This window comes from Melanerpes formicivorus, unplaced genomic scaffold (genome assembly GCF_026170545.1).
Source record: "Melanerpes formicivorus ecotype bairdi unplaced genomic scaffold, bMelFor1.0.p_v2 SCAF_3, whole genome shotgun sequence".
NCBI lineage: Eukaryota > Metazoa > Chordata > Aves > Piciformes > Picidae > Melanerpes > Melanerpes formicivorus.
Genome location: NW_027142355.1, coordinates 12,865,369 through 12,883,949, shown reverse-complemented (window position 1 = coordinate 12,883,949; position 18,581 = coordinate 12,865,369). Strand labels below are relative to the sequence as shown.

General features: G+C 42.0%; 1 protein-coding gene across 1 annotated transcript in view; it reads right to left on the bottom strand.

The window, feature by feature from the left end:
* The window catches only part of LAMB4 (laminin subunit beta 4), a 49,544-nt gene that overhangs the window by 22,447 nt on the left and 8,516 nt on the right, over nt 1-18,581 (bottom strand). Inside the window, exons 5-22 of the mRNA XM_068166753.1 lie at nt 18,302-18,375; nt 17,488-17,676; nt 16,827-16,890; nt 16,059-16,273; nt 14,753-14,873; nt 14,050-14,238; nt 12,434-12,613; nt 11,512-11,621; nt 10,956-11,035; nt 9,781-9,931; nt 8,769-8,900; nt 7,807-7,992; nt 6,547-6,668; nt 5,730-5,850; nt 4,655-4,832; nt 3,277-3,420; nt 2,804-3,035; nt 1,153-1,310 (exon numbers count right to left, since the gene is read on the bottom strand). Coding sequence (XP_068022854.1) covers nt 1,153-1,310; nt 2,804-3,035; nt 3,277-3,420; nt 4,655-4,832; nt 5,730-5,850; nt 6,547-6,668; nt 7,807-7,992; nt 8,769-8,900; nt 9,781-9,931; nt 10,956-11,035; nt 11,512-11,621; nt 12,434-12,613; nt 14,050-14,238; nt 14,753-14,873; nt 16,059-16,273; nt 16,827-16,890; nt 17,488-17,676; nt 18,302-18,375 — 2,646 coding nt within the window. The remainder of the gene's footprint in view (nt 1-1,152; nt 1,311-2,803; nt 3,036-3,276; nt 3,421-4,654; nt 4,833-5,729; nt 5,851-6,546; nt 6,669-7,806; nt 7,993-8,768; nt 8,901-9,780; nt 9,932-10,955; nt 11,036-11,511; nt 11,622-12,433; nt 12,614-14,049; nt 14,239-14,752; nt 14,874-16,058; nt 16,274-16,826; nt 16,891-17,487; nt 17,677-18,301; nt 18,376-18,581) is intronic.

The window sequence follows — 18,581 nt, the reverse complement described above, 5'->3', positions numbered from 1 at the left end:
CTGGAACAACCCAGAGTCTGGCAGATCTACCCTCCTTTCTGTAACCCAGTGGAGGATCCCCAGGAAACCAGGTGAGCTCTGGGACACTCTCTCCTTGTTCACTGTCATTGCAATTACTTCTGCACACTATCTTAATGACTGCCCTGATCAAGGTGCCACTTGTCTTCATTTTGGAAATCTTTCTGGGCAGGGTGATGTTGCTGGACCTCATTCACTGACTTATGCTCAACCAAGGATGCTGCTTCTTTGCCATGGTTCTCGGGAACAGAACCTTTCACAGTCTCTAAGGTAGTGAGTTCTGCACCCCAGAGGTGACCAACAGCCTTGATGGGAAGGAGCAGGAGGAAGAAAGTCCAGAACTGAGGAGTGCAGTGGTTTGTGAGGGTACAAGTCCACTGCATGAGTACAAACAAGGATCACTTTGGCCAACTACTCAAGGAAAACTGCTCTTTACTTATAAAGGAACCTGGCCTAAGTAAAGATGACAGGATTGGTTTTGTTTTTGGCACTGTTTCTCAGCAGGGTTTACTTCCATCACTGGAGAACTTTCTAATGCTCATGGGTAGGGAAATATCTTCAGTTTTCCCTGTAGAAATTCAGGCTAAGTCAACAGGATCTTAGGGCGGAAGGCATTAGTTTGTATTTGAGACAGTTGAGAATGGAAACCTCATTTCTAAATTTACCATTTCAGTGGAGAAGCAGTCGATTTTGGGCATAATGTCAAAGAAAGATTCCTCTATATGATAAAATTATTTTCTCTGATTAGGAAACCTTATCAGCTCTTTTTAATGCCCTATTTATTCCAATTTGGGCTTCCAATGATTGTTTTTCAGAGGTGATGAGCAACTGCAGTTTTCCCTACCTCTCCCCACCAGGTTAATGTACTGCTTCTGGAAAAAGGAGGTTTCTAGAGCATGTCATTTTATTGATGAATGGCATCACTCTTTCTGTGTAGGTGAATCCGTTTTCCAAACATTAATTGCACAATTCCCACTCCTCTCAATCAGGACATCCCCACCTTATTTCAGTGAATTTGAGTGTTATCTATTTTATTACTGTCATTACTGAAGAGAGGATGGGCAGAAGATGGTAATTTTTCTCTCATGTATTCATTTTAATAGAATAAAAAATATTTCCTATTTTGTTTCATACCTGAATATCCCTTGAGACAATTGCAGACTAACTGTGCAGACTGTGAGTCCTGGTAACAGGAATGTGCAAAATACCTATTGCTTGTAGGTGCCCCAGGGCACATGCATGGGCGGCAATGTTCTCCGTTCAGAGGGTTTCCATAATAGCCATCTATGCACCTGTAAAAGCAATTAACCAAAGCAGCAGAATTTGTCAAGAGCTCCTTTCAGTTCCTGAAGGTGAATCAATTTATACGCCTGTATAACCGATTTAACATTCCAGGTCATTGTAATGCTATCCCTGTTAGCTAGTACAGAATATACCAAACTGTTCTAAACCAGAAAATCAAAGTTGCAGTCCCAAAATCTGGGGCAAAAAGAAAAAAAAAAACAAACCCACATATGCTTTCTTTTCAAGGAATATTTCTGAAGACTTTCACCTACTCTGGAACAATTTTAATGTTGACATATACATATGATATCACACATAGCTAAAAGCTGCCATGCAAAAATGTTCTATATTCACCTATCAACACATATATTCATCTGTTTCCATACACACATAAAAAAGTGGTTGTCATGACATTAGAAAGTCCTGGCACAGAGGAAAAAAGAAACAATTCAGTCAGAGAATATTGCATCTTTTAGACACAGTATATATATTGAAATCAGCCATGTTCTGTCTGACATGGTCTGCAGACCCAGGGTGACAGCTGTTTTGAGGTAGTGGTAGCTGTTCTGTTATCCAGACAGCCAGGGAACTATAGGGGTTCACCCACCTCCACCACCCTGCTTTCCATCCCTGCCTCTGTGTCCCAGCCCCACATGGCACTGAAGCTGCAGTGATGCAGCAGCTCCTGAAGCATCCCCAGTCTTTGATCTGCTTTAACATGGCAAATGGAAACTTAATTCTTTATGCGTATGCAAGCCAGGCTAAAAGTCTTGGCTATCTTCACCCTGGGGTCAGGGGCTCCTGCAGAGGCACAGAGCAACAAGTATTTCAGTATCCCATTTTTAATCTATTTGCCACCTACAAGCACAATAGCCAAAGGTTCTGTTGTCCAAAAGCACTGCAAGGAAAGCTCAATAGGTTTTATAGGGAAATCCTCTTAAAAGTCAATGGCAAGGTCCAATGACAAACTAAAATAAACAGCTAGCAAATTATGTTCTGATGTCTGTGTTGAGCTGTGATATTGCTGCCAGTGTATAGAATAAAGAGGAGGAGCACTATTTTTAACAGAGCTGGAAAACATGTGAAAGTTCATTTGATATGAACCAGTAAACAGGGCATGTTTATTTAAGCTCCTCAGAGATAATTGCAGGTATTAAAATGGTGCTTGGCAATGTAAAAGCCAGCATGAATAAGCCTATATTATATGCAGTGTTTCACAAGTCCCCAAGCACATGGTGCCATGGCAACCAAATCTTCAATGCCTTCTTGCAGGGATCCTGCTGCAATGCTGTGTGCATGCATTACATTCACCTTCCCACATGCATTTGCCAAACAAATAGGTACTTGCTATTTCACAGCTAGGCTCAGTTTAATCCTGGTTTTCAGTATGTGTCCTGTTAAGGTCATGGATGCATTCATGGGCATGTAAGTGGCCATCAGCTATATGTTTCAGAGAGCACCAGCGTTTGGATGAGCTTTTCATCACTGCTCATCAACTTACCTTTCACACTGGCTTCCAGTGGTAAACCCATGGCAGTTCAGGCACCCTCCAGTCACTGGATCACAAAGCTCTGCATAGCCATTGCACAGGCAAGGACGGCAGTGGGGAAATCCAAAATACCCAGCCAGACATTGGCTGCAGTGCTGACCACCCACCTTCCAGCGGCAGGAGCACTGCCCTGTCACCTGGTCACACAGGGGGCTCAGTGAGCCTTGGGGGTGGCACTCGCATGCTGGAAAACACCAAAGGCAAAGCTGTCCCCTGAACACATGTATGTTCCCACCAAACTTCCTCATCACTGACACTGCTCCAAGGCAGTGCAAGCAATGGGGATGGAAAATCTGTAATTTGAGGAAACATTTTATACATGCTTCACATATAATCACGAATTTAAAGCCTTAAAGAGGTGGGGCATGCATGAAGAGACAGATACTGATACTGGGTAATGGCACTGGTGCTGGCCAAGTACTCACCATAGCAGCCATGGAAGCCAAAGCCGTAGCTGCCCGCAGAACAAGTGTCACAGCAGCGTCCCACAACATTAGCTTTGCACTGACACTGGCCCCCCAGTTTACTGCAGCTGGTGTTCAGTGACCCCTGGGGATTGCACTTACATGCTTCCAGAGGGAAAGAAAATCAAAACAGGTTCAGTTATAAAGGAGTGTGACTTGTGAACTTGTGGGGTTTACACTTAAAATTAGGAAGGAAAGAGTTAGAGTGTTCTCATAAGGAGTTCACTGACCACCAATGATTATTTGATGGTGATGGTGTGCCAGGCACCTGCTCAAGTCTTAGCATTAGAGCTTTTATATTCAGGGTACAGAATTCAGCACATATTTTGGGCAGGACAGCAGCTGGCATAGCCAAATATAGATCCAAAATAGAGATACCTTGAAGTCTAGAAGAGTTTTACATAAATCTAGAACTAGCTGCATCACTGGACATAACCTGCAAGCAGCCTCTGCTTATGTACTGTTTGCTGCTTTCTGGACACCTTGTGAAGCAAAGCTGATTTGCTAACTCACAGAGGATATTTGTTCAGGATGCTCAGATGCCAGCACTAGAAAGCCAAAGTGCCATGTTTCATTGGGAGAATCCCCTTCCTGTGGGACTCAGGCTAATGGGGAGTCAGCACAGCCCAAACTTTTGGGCTCACCTTTACCTCTCTCACTAAATGTGAGTGAAGTATAGGTCCTTCTAAAAATAGTCCAAATCAAGCAGATTCTAGGTTGCATTCCTGTTTGTTGGAGGCAAGGTTCTCTGAAAGGAGCTGGTCATCTAAATTGTCCAGAAAGGTGCCTCCAATTACTGGAAGTGCAGAATAGCTTCATTTCTCCGGGCCCAACACCAGGGAAGTCTCCTGAAACATGAAACTTAGCTTGCCCTTTCCATAGTGGGACTAGGAGACTGCCTAGGGCTTCAAACTCCACCTGCCATTATCCTTATGCTGGAACAACCACTGAGCTTTTCTTGGTGCATCTCTTCCGGCACATCAGCTTGTGTGCCACCATGTCTGAAGGCATCTGACTGACCTGCAGCATTCTGTGAGAGGGCTTAAAAATTCTTGTCTTCTTACAGCATCCAGAATACTATGGAAGTTACTGACCATCTAGTGAAGCTGCATTTGATTGAAATGCTCTTCAGAAAACACACAATCACAGCTGCTGCATGAAGCTTGTCAGGTGAGATGAGCTTTGAGAGCCATGCCACCAAAAGGCGTTTGCAGTGTGCTCGGAGTTCAACAGGACATATATCATATGTCCATTACATGCTACATGCTTCACTTACTAACTCCACCAAAGGAAAACCAGTAACTGTCCCAAAGAGCTGCTTGAGCAGCTTGCTCCTTACCAACAGCACCATTGTGAATACGGGCTGACATGCTCACTATGAGCCGTGCACATACTTCAGGCAGGATGTGAGGTCCAACTTCAGATGCAATTTCAATACAGTGATACTTCTGGTACTCATCTAAATCCTTTTCACTGCACAAGTTCTCCACAGAGCTGATTCTGGGAATAAGTCCAAGCTTTGGAGTTAAGAGGGAAAAGAAAATATTTTTGCTTAGATGTACTGAAACCCAGAATTTCCCACATTCTCTTACTGTGCTGCACATTGCAAAGACAGAGGTCTGGAACACTGTGTTTTCCAGTCTGCCATTGTGCTGCTCAGTCATCCAAATTTACATTTATTCTGAAGGTCTAGACACTCACCAAGTTCTTCAAATAAAAGTGACTGTGTATAAAAAGTCAGATTATAATACAATCTCAGATATACACTCAGAAGGGGTTTTGCTTCTAAGAGGTGCTATGTTGATGACTCCAAAAGCAGTATTTGGCCAACAGTTTTACTTGTATAACTAAGATAAACAAAAATCAGGTTAAGGTTCTACGTCCAAGCACGGACAGCCTTTGTCAAGTATAGTTTTACAGAATTAATTAGAGGAATGGACTTAATATTTTTCTCAAGATAAAGGCCCAAAACTGACATCCAGTTCCTGGCTTGGTGGGAATAGTTTTTTAATGAAATGCAGACAAATTACAGAGACTTAAAAAAAAACCCCAAGACCTAAGTGAAGAAGAACTTCATGATTTTATATCCTTAACCACAGCATCTTGTCAGCATGTGTGGAGTGTGTTCATAGTAAATGAGCAACAGATAGGGAAACATACTCTATTATACTCTAGCATGACTTTAAGAGCTATTGTGCATTAAAATTAAAAGAGGTACAATAGATCTAATTCTGTCTTGCTGTATAAAAACACGCAAACACAGTGCCAACAGAAGTAAGCAGAAGCACATTTTGATTAACTTCTATTGAAACACACCATAAATTATTTTTAAATATTTTTAACAAGTCTGTGTAAAAAAAAAAATCACACTGGTATAAATAGACCCTCAAGGGAATTGCGACAGAACTACTCACTGAATCAATCAAGATGAACAATTCTGCCACTGGGTCAGAGGCTGAGGGCTGAGAGAAATACACATCCACAGAATATTCTGCTCCTGGCTCCAGGCAGACTGGAGTTTGAAGAAAAGCAATCCTGTTCAGCAGAAATAAAGCATAGTTATAGCCAGGAGTTGGGACAAGGCAAATTTACTGGATACTGTGAGTTTTCCCTGCCCTCTGTGCCTGTACCCTGATGCCTGCAGCCCCAAGTAAGGCCTGCTACTGCAGGGAGCACACCTGACCCTACTGCTTGCAGTCTTTAGGAAAGCTGAACGACTTCTGCCTGGATAGTTCGCCAAGTACAGTTTAAACCTGGTGACATTAAGACAAAAATGGCAGGTTTTACTACTTCAATCACAGGAGTTTGCAACTCTCTGTTCATATTTGTCCTTTCCTGCCCCTGTTTGACCAGGACTTTGATCACTTCCTCTTAGCTCCTCTCTATTCTTTACACAGGCCCTAGCTGAAAAGCTGGTTTTGAAAGTAGGCTGAAACAGTGAATCTAAGTCAGTATTTCCTTCCTATACTGAAATAGCTGCAGCTGGGTCTTTGCCAAAGCAGCAGTGAATCCCAGCAGGATCTCAGACTGCTACCCTGGCTTGGGCAAACCATTGCCACACTGAGTAATGGAGCATCAGACTGTTCCTTAGAACCTATGGTGTGACAACAACAGGAAAGGCCACATGTGTTTGTAATATTCCCACTTCCCACACTTTAATTGCTTTGCAGTGCTTCGGTAAAAGATCTCCAGACAGAAAATGTACAGACAAAAAGACAAGAACAGTCAGACCTCTTTGTAGCTGGAAGAGGCAACACATGTGGCTCCTGTGAAAGGCCTTTGTTATGGCAGCGTGGACTTGACAAAATACCAGCAGGCTGGACAGCAACACTTGCTAACCAGTCTTCCAATGACTGTAAACAAAGGAAAAAAATACAGTAATTTTTCACATCTGAAAACCCCACTTTCTCTTTGCCTGGGTTAGTGAAAGCCATCTCAAGTGACAAAATAGATTTTCTCTTTGTCCTTTAAGGACTATAAAAATAATGTTATTTGTGAAAAACACAATGTATTTGCAATGGCCAACGGAAGAGCAAAGACAGAAATGAGACCTTAGCTGGGGCAAATGGAAACAGCTTTGCAAAAGCCATTGAAATTGTTTCCTTAGAACAGTGTTGTCCTGGAGATATCCTTATTATCTGCCTCCTCTCATATCTAATAAGAAATAAAAAACCATGAAGACTTTGTGACAAAAGTCATTAAAATTCAACTGTTTAATCTAACCCTTAGAAGGAAAAAGCTAGCCAACCAGCCCACTGCAAAACTGTTCTCATGTTCTAGGCCATGGGGAGTTTTATTTGCCTCAGAATGACAGTAAGAGAACAGAATACAGTAAAAAGAAGGAGGATCTCTACTGGTAGGATTGTCCCAGGGAGCTGCAAAGCGAAAGAGCAGCTCAGTACAAATGCTAGTAACCATAAAACACTTGCCTGTGTTTCTGAAGACATGGGTGCAGACTTGGGTTTGACTAGATTTGGGTTAACAGATTTCTCTAGACATGTCTTCATGACTGAAAAATTTTGTTCAGGAAAAAAAAATATTTTGGCTGTTTTCCTACAATTTTTATGTATCTCAGAGCCAGCTGGAGCAACTGGGAAGCTGGAAAAGCCCTGGATAAATATCTACTCAGATCACTCCTGCCTGTTCACATTTTCCTTCACAGAAAATCCCAGCTAGAAATGCAAGATGCTCATCTAAAAGGAAGTGTTTTTTGCACGTCTGCTTTGTGAACAAGAGTCCAGTCCAAGCAAAGATACCAAAAGAGGAACTCCAGAAGATGAAATCTTGGCTGATGCTTGTACTGATTTTTCAGATTTGAGTGGGAAGGATTAAGGGGATCAGTGGAAGGCATGTTACTTGGTTGATAAAGATGAAAAGGCAGACAGTTTTCATTTTAAATACAGACTGGGACAAGCTGCTGCATCCTATTGCTGACAAAATAGACCCTGCATCAATCACAGTATCACAAGACACACAAGACATCACAAGTACCTGAGGTTCATAACGAATCATGATATCAAAGTCCATAGCAAAAGGAATGTTGTTGATGGCAAACCTCAGCCCAGATCCACTGGGAACTCGGGCAAAGCCAGGTCCTGTCCATGTGACAGATCGACTAGGGCCTGGCTGCCTGAAAACCACTGTCACAGCTGAGTCCTGTCCAAATTGCATAGCACCCTGCAAAAATACATTGACATTTTCAACAACACACAAATTACAAAAATACAAACTCAGAAAAAAAAAGAAAATGCTTTTGCCATGTTGTTTACTCATCTAGCCATCAGTCAGCTTTATGTTCTGAACAAGCTACAAATCACCAATCTAAGAACTCTCCCAAGTGTAGGATTGCAGAATCACAGAATGGCAGGTGTTAGAAGGGACCTCCGGAGACCATCTAGTCCAACCACCTTGCTACATAGGTTCACTTAGAGCAGATTGCCCAGGACCACATCCACAACAGCAATGAAAAGGACTAGAATGATGCATACCACAATGCATACCATATTTGGCATCTCCAAGCATTCATATTGCAAACCTTAAACAGATTAAGCTTGATTTCAGATATGACTGGACTTTTCATTAAGACATGGATAAATAAATATCAATACTTGCAATGACAAAGCAGACAGCATTTACATGTAGTATGTTAATGTCCTGGTAAATTTGTTGGAGAATGTAAAGTGTTGGAAATGTCTTGCAAGCAAAACAACAGAGCTCTTCTAAACAATTAATTGAACCTGAGTCTACAATGGCACTGGAGAGAGCACAGCAAACTTGTCAGTATGAATTACAAAATAGCCAGGCCAACTGTGCATCAAAAAAATTAATTTCATTTGTGTTAGGACTGTAACGTCCAACATGGTGAATCCCATGTGCTCAGACATCTAATTGTCCCCTGTTTGAAAATAAAATGTTAGATTTGCTGTAATCTTAATATTCAGGTACCAATTTACCTGTTCCAGTCCATATTTTCTTACACTTCGTTTCTTGCTCCTGTTTAACACAATCTTTCCATTTTCAATCACAAATTCATAACCTTGGTTCTGGAAGTAGATGTCACACCTTGGAAGAGTGCTTGGCTTAACCTATGAAATGATGAGAAAGCAGTAGCACTGCCTCAGCAATTATGAAGGGTAGATAAGCAGATAAATAAAAATCTGCATTCTTAAAAAGAGCTCTGTCCTCAGCTGGGTGAAAATCTAAACTATGGTGCAATAGCTGCCCAAACCCTATTTCCTCACACTCTTAAAATTAGCTTGCACTTCCTCTCATAAGCTCTGTCCACATCTGTTTTCCATTTAATTATTGGACATTAGGATGATCACTGGTTGTGATTATAGTTCAATATTTGCAGATATGACATGCAAATAAACATTTTTTAAATTATCCCTTCTCTATTGCTTCTGGACAACACATCAGAGAGGAAATGTTAGTAAAGGCAGAAGAAGAGATGCATTCCAGACTTGTACTCTGCATGGGGAACAACTACCATCATCAGGGGGAAAAATTAATTAATTTTTCTAAAAACATTACAGATGAATGTCAAATTCTTGAGGAAATTGGGCTACAATGGGTGCCATTATATAAGGCAGCAGGAAAGAGTCCAGTGGAGTGGAGAGGAATTTGATTTTTCCACTGTTGGAGATTCCCAGAAATATCACAGTTTGTGAAAACTGTTGGCAACTCAAATGCTTTCCTCTAATTTAAATAATTACCTTAATTTCTCTAAATCATGCTAGACCAGACCACACTTGAGAAGCAGCATGGACAACTTTGCAGGTCACACCATGCTGTTGCAGCTGTCCCTTGGCAACAGCCAGTTACAGGATAGTAATGTCCATGAAGAACAAGGATGATTGGAGCATAGTCAAGGGACTAGCTTTGTATCTGACTGCTCTCCTCAGCTGCTGTGCCACCTTGTATGGATCCTCTTTCACTATGACACTTAAAAAGTCAACTACATACCAAGGGTGCAGAGCCAGAAAGGATCTTTGCATGCTCAGCTTCATAAATATAATAATCCAGAGGTAAAAAGAAGTACCCCACAGCTGGCTCATTACATTGGCGGCTCACAATGTTGGGAAGACACTTGCACTGACCGTCCTTTGGTGAGCACCTAGGGTAAGTTGGTAAAGGAAGAATGTAAGTGAGGCACATCTGGGTTCTCAGAGCATGAGAGCAGCTCAGATCCACTCCTGTTTTAGACCTGCTTTGCTTCTTCCACTGTCAGATCCTGTTCCCTATTAAACTTCTTCCTATCCCCCACCACCGCAGTTGCTGATGCTGAATTTATTCAATGCTTTTTCATCCCTTAGGAGACGTTACATGCTTTGTCTTTCTCTGTCCATTCCAAACCTGAATGTTTCCTGAGCATCCATTATTATCTATTCCCATATCAATTTCTTCTATCTATTTCTATATCTACTACTGTATCTATCACTATTCTGAAGCATCTATCACCTGCAATTTTGGAGGCATGACATGAGATCAGAAGGGCCTTTGATTTGATACAGTATGGTAGCTGTCATACACTTACACTGTTATTTAACAAATCAGATGGTTACTAGCTTTGGTTAACCTGCTCACAAGGACTATGTGCTCCTATGTCTGAAGTCCAATAGCAGTAGAGAAGACCTTCAACCAACAGACTTTTGGAGTTCAACTGCCACTGTACAAATGCCACCTCTAACTTACTTCCAATTTCTTTTAATATTAGGGCCTCTGGTTTTCTCAAGTTGTGTGGTTTATATTTTTTATTAAATCTTGGCTTAATCTGCTTCAAAGCTGGCTTCAAAGGCAATACATTTCTAATATTCCAAGCTGACTTTACACTGTTTGTGTATGATGAAATTATGTCTACAGCCTATTGTCCCAATTGTACTGTGACTCTATTAACCTAATCAGAAAATCTAGTGTAAGAGTTTATAAAAATTAAAGTGAAGAAAGAACTGGAAGAACCTCAAGATAGAATAGAATAAACCAGGTTGGAAGAGACTTTCAAGATCATCGTGTCCAACCTATTATCCAACCCTCCTAATCAACTAAACCATGCAACCAAGCACCCTATCAAGTCTCCTCCTGAACACTTCCAATGATATGATGACTCACCACCTCCCTGGGCAGCCCATTCAGTAACTTACAAGTTATTCTGAGACCCGCCAATATCACAGTCACATGCAGAACAGCCATACGAGCTGTTGCCAAGACCCCAGTATCCTACCTGGCAAAAAGAAAGAAAGCCAAATGTATTTTATGGCAAATGTTAATGTATGTAAACCACAACAGAATTTGCTTCATCCCCTGGATGAATGATGCTCTGGAGCACTATTGTGTTGCTGCCTGTGCTTGGCCATGGGAGATTGCTTCCCTTGCCAGATGACACAGGTGCTTAGCTACTGCAAGAAGAGCCAGATATCTACTATCTGTGCAAGAAATGTGCTCTGTAAACAGCAAAGATGACCTGAGGACACGACTTTTCATTTCCTTTCCTTCCTGGGAGTGGTCGTTCCAGTGCAATTTGTTTGCACAAATGTTTGTAAGCAGTAAAGAAGAACCAGATGTGCCAATGCAAAATGGGAGTGCAAAGTTGTAAAATTATTTTGAATTTTGACTAATTGTTTGCTTTTCTGGTGGGAGATGGGAGAAGAGACTTCTGAAAACACATGCAGAAGTAGTAACAAAAAATGGAGCACGTACAATGCATTTTTCACAGCGTTGACCTGTGGTGAACTGCTGGCAGAGGCACTCTCCTGTGTCAGGATCACAGACGGAGAAGGGCAAAGTGCCGGAGGGATCACAGTTGCAGGCTGCAGGGACAGAAATGCATGATTACCTCTGCAGGCCCTTGTAATGGCATCAGGGCTCTCATTTGCTTTAGACGTGGCATCAGCATGACAGTCCATCTCCATCCTCCAGACAGATGCTCTACAAATAGATATGCCCTGGCACCCTGCAACCCTCAGACTGCCCTTGGGGAATGGAATGTTTCCTCAGTGGATACCCTCTCCAGGGGGAAGTAGGAGCTCTAGTCCACTGCAGTTGTTTACAATGTGCTGTGTGCTGATCTGCACTGCACAGTCCTTGTGTGTTGACGACTACCATGCTGTGGGTATAACAATGCTGTGCTCACAAACCCATAGTGTGCCCGGATAAGGAAAGGATGTGTTTTTCAGCAAGCTTCTCTTGGTGGAACAGCTGGCTGGAAGCTCTTATTGCAAGACAGCAGCTCCTGCTGTCATGATGCTGCATTGTGCTGTGCAGAGTCCAATTACCCTCACATCCCCTCTGTGGGTTTTCATTCACCCTTATACTGATTTTGATGCCAAAATAATCGTCATCTGTTTTATCTCCCTTTTCAAATAACTTGCATATTTAATAGTCCTTCTATTAACAACAGCCTGATCTGTTACAGTATAGCATGTATTCTGCAAGTAACTTTATGTCTTTTCAGTCTCAGGTGCTGCACCAGGAACATTAAATGTCATTGATACTAAGTTATAGTAGGCAAGCAGGTATTTTGTGAAGCAGATAGTGCATTTGTATGTGCATGTCTGCATTCAGCTACCTTCATCTCTTAAAAATACTTTAGGCAGAAGAATAAAAGAAGTGGTTTACACACGCTGACAGCCCAGAGGGTCGCTGTTGCTCAGCCCGTAGTAGTTTGCCCTGCACTTCTCACAGCGGACACCCTCCACATTCTCCTTGCAAGGACACTGGCCTGCGACCGTTCCCAGAGCAGGGTCTGTGCGGCTTTCACACGTGCCATTGTGCAATGTACCTTCTGGGTCACAGCTGCAGGCTACAGGCACATAAATAAAGCATAGAGGCACATATGAAAAAGAGCATTTAGATATAAGCATGAAACACAATTATAGAGCCTCTGGTAGGCACAAATTCAGAATTCTTGTAAAGATTAGAGATGTTCATCCATGTTCGCTGAGTTGGATGCTTTAAAGTTAACGCACAGCTGCTGTCAATATTATGAGAATGCCTTCATGATGCATCCCGTTTTTTCCTAAGGCACTATCCATTTCTCACAGCAGAGCTGACATCTACCACACCCCTCTCCTGGGTAATCACCCCTTGGCTACTTAAAGACTCTTCACACCAATTAAATTATACTTAGAACATTTTCCCCATCCTATGTTACTGAATTTAGCTCATCTTTCAGAATGACCTTTATGCCTGAAAGACTATTTTTCTTGCATATGTTTGGTGGGATGAGAAATTCCCCCCAACATTAAATTTTGCCAGACCACCTCCATTGGAAGCAAATGAAAGCTGTATTTACAAGCAAAACTACACTCCACAATGAAATGCAATGAATATGTACAAAATATAGAGTATTTAAAACATTTACAGGTATTTACAATTAATAAACAGCACAGGAACCCCCCTGGCCAAAGAGCAGGGGAGTTGCAACAGCTTCTCCCTCCCTGCCTCCTTCCCTACCCTCCTGTACAGAAAGAGACCAGAGAAAAGAAAGCAGAGAGAAGTTATTGTTAATACCAGTCACAACAAAAGTGATGCAGTCAAGGTATAATGCAATAAACATCTTCACCTGCTTACATCTGTCCATAAAGCATTGCATGAGGCAAATCCAACATCTATAAAACATCTGTACCATTACAAGTATATCCAGGAGAAGCATCAGCCAGAGCCAAAGAAGTGAAAAGAGAGAAATTATTTACCAAACTAATTCTTATGGTAGATAACTCTCCAATAGGATTGTTTAGTGCTATCATTATTTTCCTTCTTATGCCCAATGGTGATTTATTTACATTCTACCACTTTCTGTTCAAGATCTGTGGAAAATTTTTAAAGGCATAGCCTAAAACTACCACAATATGGTAGGTATCTAGCGAAAGTTATTAATCCTCCCACCATTTTGCATGTCTTCTGTAATCCCTGACTATCAGAGAAGCAACAGCTCTACTGCTATTCATATTTATATTGATGTTGTTCAAGAAAGATGACAGCCCTAGTGCATTTCTAAGCTCAGTTTACCAATGAGTTGGAATATGCAGCTCTTTCTACAATGCCAGTTCAATGATGCAGTCATGCAGCTACTTGAACAGTAGCAGCAGTTCCAAAACAATTTGGATGTTACAGGTTTGGTAACATTTTTACAATCGTGAATATTTAAGCATGGAGATGCCATAGGTTCAGATCAAAGAGAAACTGAACCACACTGTTTTGAGTAGTTCTTACAGAAGCTAAGAAAGAGAAGCTTACGGAGGCACGCCTGAGGGTCTGAGATGACTTTGAGTGGATCCTGGTAAAAGAATTCCTTGCACTGGTCGCAGTGTTGCCCTGTGGTGTTGTGCTGACAGTCCTCACAAACACCACCACTGACCCCGCCACTGGCCTGGTACACAGCCATGTCAAAGTGGCATCTGCCAGAGTGGCCATTGCAGTTACACCCTGAAATCAAAACAAAGAGTGGGCTATTTCACACAATGACTCCTGTTGTTGTCTTGTCACCATTGCTATGTACCATTAACACAGAGTGACCTGTGCTTACATGATTTCAGTGCCTCAGAAGGAATATAGCGTCTCAGACCTTGTGCTTTACAGCTGGAGAGGAGCCTTGAAGACTTAAAACAGAACTGGGTTCTGCACTTGGAAAAGTACCACGCAAGGGAGTGTCCTGATACAGTGGGGAACATTGCTCCACTGAAGAAAAATCTAGCTGAATATTTGTTACAGATCACAGAATCACAGAGTGTTAGGGGTGGGAAACAACCTCCAGAAATCATTGAGTCCAACCCCACTGCCAGAGCAGGATCACTGATGGATACAGGAATCCTCTAGATAAGGCATGGAAACCCAGAAACCTGGAAACCCAGAAACCTAACTATACCATTATGCATTGGGCTGGATCTGTGTTACACCCACCCCCCAGCCTCTTGGGTGTTAGTAAAATAATTTGAGTTACGTTTGCAAGCATTATCTTGTGTCCCTTCAGCTGGCCTCCAGGGAGCATCGTTGTAGAAATCTTTACATCTTTCACACGACACACCTTCAGTGTTATGGTGGCAGACACATCTCCCATGGACCTGCAATGTGCAGGAGAGGTTCGAGGAGGTTCAGAGAGGAGAGGAGAGGTTCGGAGAGGAGAGGTTCAGAAAGGTTTAGAGAGTTTCAGAGAGGAGAGATTTGGAAAGGAGAGGAGAGGTTTGGAGAGGAGAGGTTTGGTGAGGAGAGGAGAGGAGAGGTTTGGCAAGGAGAGGTTTGGTGAGGAGATGAGAGGTTTGGAGAGGAGAGGTTTGGAGAGGAGAGGTTTGGTGAGGAGAGGTTTGGTGAGGAGATGAGAGGTTTTGAGAGGAGAGGAGAGGTTTGGAGAGGAGAGGAGAGGTTTGGAGAGGAGAGGAAAGGTTTGGAGAGGAGAGGTTTGGTGAGGAGAGGAGAGGTTTGGAGAGGTTAGGAGAGGAGAGGAGAGGTTTAGAGAGGTTAGGAGAGGAGAGGAGAGGAGAGGAGAGGAGAGGAGAGGAGAGGAGAGGAGAGGAGAGGAGAGGAGAGGAGAGGAGAAAGTATTTCAGCAATATCAGGAAAATTCAAAGCTCTTTGGCTCCCTCAGCTGACATAATTCTCACTTTTAAGCAAAATATCTGGAGAATACTCAGTAACTTTAACCCAGGTTTTAAAGTACTGAGCACTATTTAAGAAAAGTACTTCAAGAGGTATTGAAGGAGACTTCAACTCTTTTAATTCTCTCCCCCTACAGGTCTCTATATAGAGATACATAGTTTCCATGAGAACAAATGTCTTGTTCCCAGATAGAAAGAATCTACAATCATGTTCCTGAATTTTTTAATAATCCATTTTTCATGGCTTAGCTTTGCATTATCAGCTATTCTTTGTGCCAATACCTCCTATCCCTCTGCAGAACTGCTGAGCCCAGCTGGTGTGTGGAATGCACTCAACAAGTGGCCATTCAAGTCTACACACACCACAGGCTACTTACTGCATTACATTTGCATCATTAGAGCTCTGGTATTTTCCTACTATTACCAACATGTCTTGTTCCAGTTGCTAGTGCTAACAAAGAGAAAACTTCTGAGCAATCCAACCCAGGGTTTTAAATAAAAGAACCTGTACTGAAACATTTTACGACTTGGAGTTGCAAATGGTCAATCTAAAGATCATTAAAGCTCTTCCCTCCTCTCTCTTCCTCCATCTCTTCCTTTCCCCCAAATATCAGGAAGGGACTGCCACAGTTGGAGACAGTGTTGATCACGCACCATCCTAGACTGATGGAAAACATCTCCCCTCAGACTCTGCACAGGCTCACACTGGCTGGCATGGCCATTGCAAAAGCAGCTGCCCTGTACAACCATCTCATAGACAGCATAGTAGTACTTCTCAAGGGGATTGCTGTGTCTCCTTCCAAGCAGAGCATCCCCAAGGGTGTGAAGTTTAGTAAAATTGATCCTTAGGTTTGTCAACGTAATGAGCTCTGAAAGGAAAGAACAGAAATCAAAATCCCAAGTTCACTCAAAAATAAACAGCATGAAATCTTCAGCTTGGATCAGTCATCTGAGAATTACCCCCCCATACTGAAGAAACAGTGAAAATTATCTGATATTGTCTAATACCAGTAACCTACACAGTGCCAGGGCATGGACCCACTCCTGGTACACAGCTGCATATGTGTTAGGACCCTCCTTTTATGGCTGTGGCTAGGGCCAACTTGTATATTCCCAGTCACTGCCTTCATGGGATCGTGCACACCTCTGGGATTGCTCCCAAAAAGCAGTGTGGATTGAGGCACTTGATGCCAGAAGAAAAGACAGTTTAGTTGCATAGATGAGGTCTGCAGAGCTGTGCTGTTTGCCCTCAAGGTTAGAGAACAAGACTGGACTATTTTATTTATTAATATGGGTGTCTCTCTAAGATCTTTAGGTACCTAATTTTCAACATTGTTGACTTAGACCAGCTGAGCTGTTGATTCTTGCAGTGAAAAAAAACACTATCAAAGCACCTCTAGAGAAAACCTGTGCTGTCCATACCTTGGATATATGGCACATAGGGATTTTCTATTTCAAAGCTGGGATCCAAAGCTTTTAAAACCACCTGCAAAACAAATGAATACAGCTCTATAGGTTATTGAAGTTCTTATTTTTGGATGTAAAGACTGTCACCTGAGATTAAGGAGTTACTAATACCACTTTACTGATCCCCTGAAAGAAAAGAACAATGATGTGGCCCCAATTCAGCAAGTGCTGTCATCCTTTCAATCTAGCCTTGGCTAAGTGAGGCAAAAAGAACTTTTGGTGTATTGATATGTCAGAGGGAAGGAAAAACAATGCTCTAGAGTGATGTAGAAATAGGATGAGCTCCCACCAAAAGAAATTGAAGGACAATCCCTTGCCTTTAGGATAGAAACTGAAGGAGAGTCAAGATCTTTTCTGAGGAGGACTTCTATGTGAATCTGGCAACCAGGAAAGAACACTAGAAGTTTTGTACATGTTGTTTTACTAGTTAATTTGGGTGTGAAAGTGATGGTAAAATGCAGTGTTTGTTGTTTCCTCCTTACTTCAGTAAAGTCAAGAGCATTTCACATCTTAGAACCTGTGGAAGTGGATCTGATGGAAACACGAGAGACTTTCAGCTCCAGACAAGTAGCCACATATTATCTGAATTCATACAAACATAGACACATGGCAATACCTCGCCTTCAGTGGAGGGCTCAATGTCTGAGTATCTTGAATCACAAATGATGTCTCCCATATTTTTGGCTGGCCCAGATGAGATGTTGGGAAAAGAAGCTGCACAGTCCTGTGCAAAATACCGAAACACTTTCCAGGTCTGTCCAAAGTCAGTGGAGCGCTCAACCAGCATTGCTGCAGGCCGAAATGTCTGCAAGAAACATTATTTCAAGAATTTTTTAACCAAGCATTGATAAGACACCTGAGGGGTTGAGGTACTGACATTCCTATTTGGGGATGCCAACAGCTACCAATTAAAATTCTGTGTCACTACAAGACTAATGCCCTGGTTACATCACTCCATGAAGAAGATGGATTCTTCTTATGAACCACTCTCATGCAAAAGGAAAGAGTAAATTTTCATTTAGATACAAAACTACCTTTTAAGTAAGGAAGTTTATCATAACAATCTAGGAATTTTGTAGGAAAAAAAATGTAGAGATCTAGATCACAATGAGAAGGTTGAACTAAATTTGAAAGAGCAATTGCAGTTCAGATATGTCCTAAAATTTAAGGCTCAATTTTGCAATTTATATTTTTACTGATTTAATTCTCAGAAAATAGGATCAGAAGGCATATGAATAGGAAGCTACTCAGTCTATCTTGCTCCCCTAAGGCAGGATCAACTGTAACTTAATCACACTTGACAGCTGTTTATCTAATCAGTTCTTACAAGCCTCTAAAGATGGAGCTTTCACTGCCTCTCTAAGCAATTTATTCTTGTGGTTAGGTAATTAGCATATACCATTACATAATAGCTTGGGCAAAAGATGTACCTTGAAAGTCAGGATAAGGTGGCTGAACTGGAATAAAGTTTCTAGGTCCAATCTAATGCTGACATGGTCAATGCCTGAAAAGAGAATGAAAATTACATGAAGAGCACAATGCACACATTGGAAGGGTTCTTTTCCACAGGGAATTTCAAGATGCCTTTTCCATTACAGTAGCTGGGCTCCTTAAGGCATCCTCGGTGCTCTAAGCTGTCGTGCAGCTGTATCACTTTTTCATGGACAATGCAATGTGCTGCCTTTCTGGCACTGACAATGGTGCATGTTA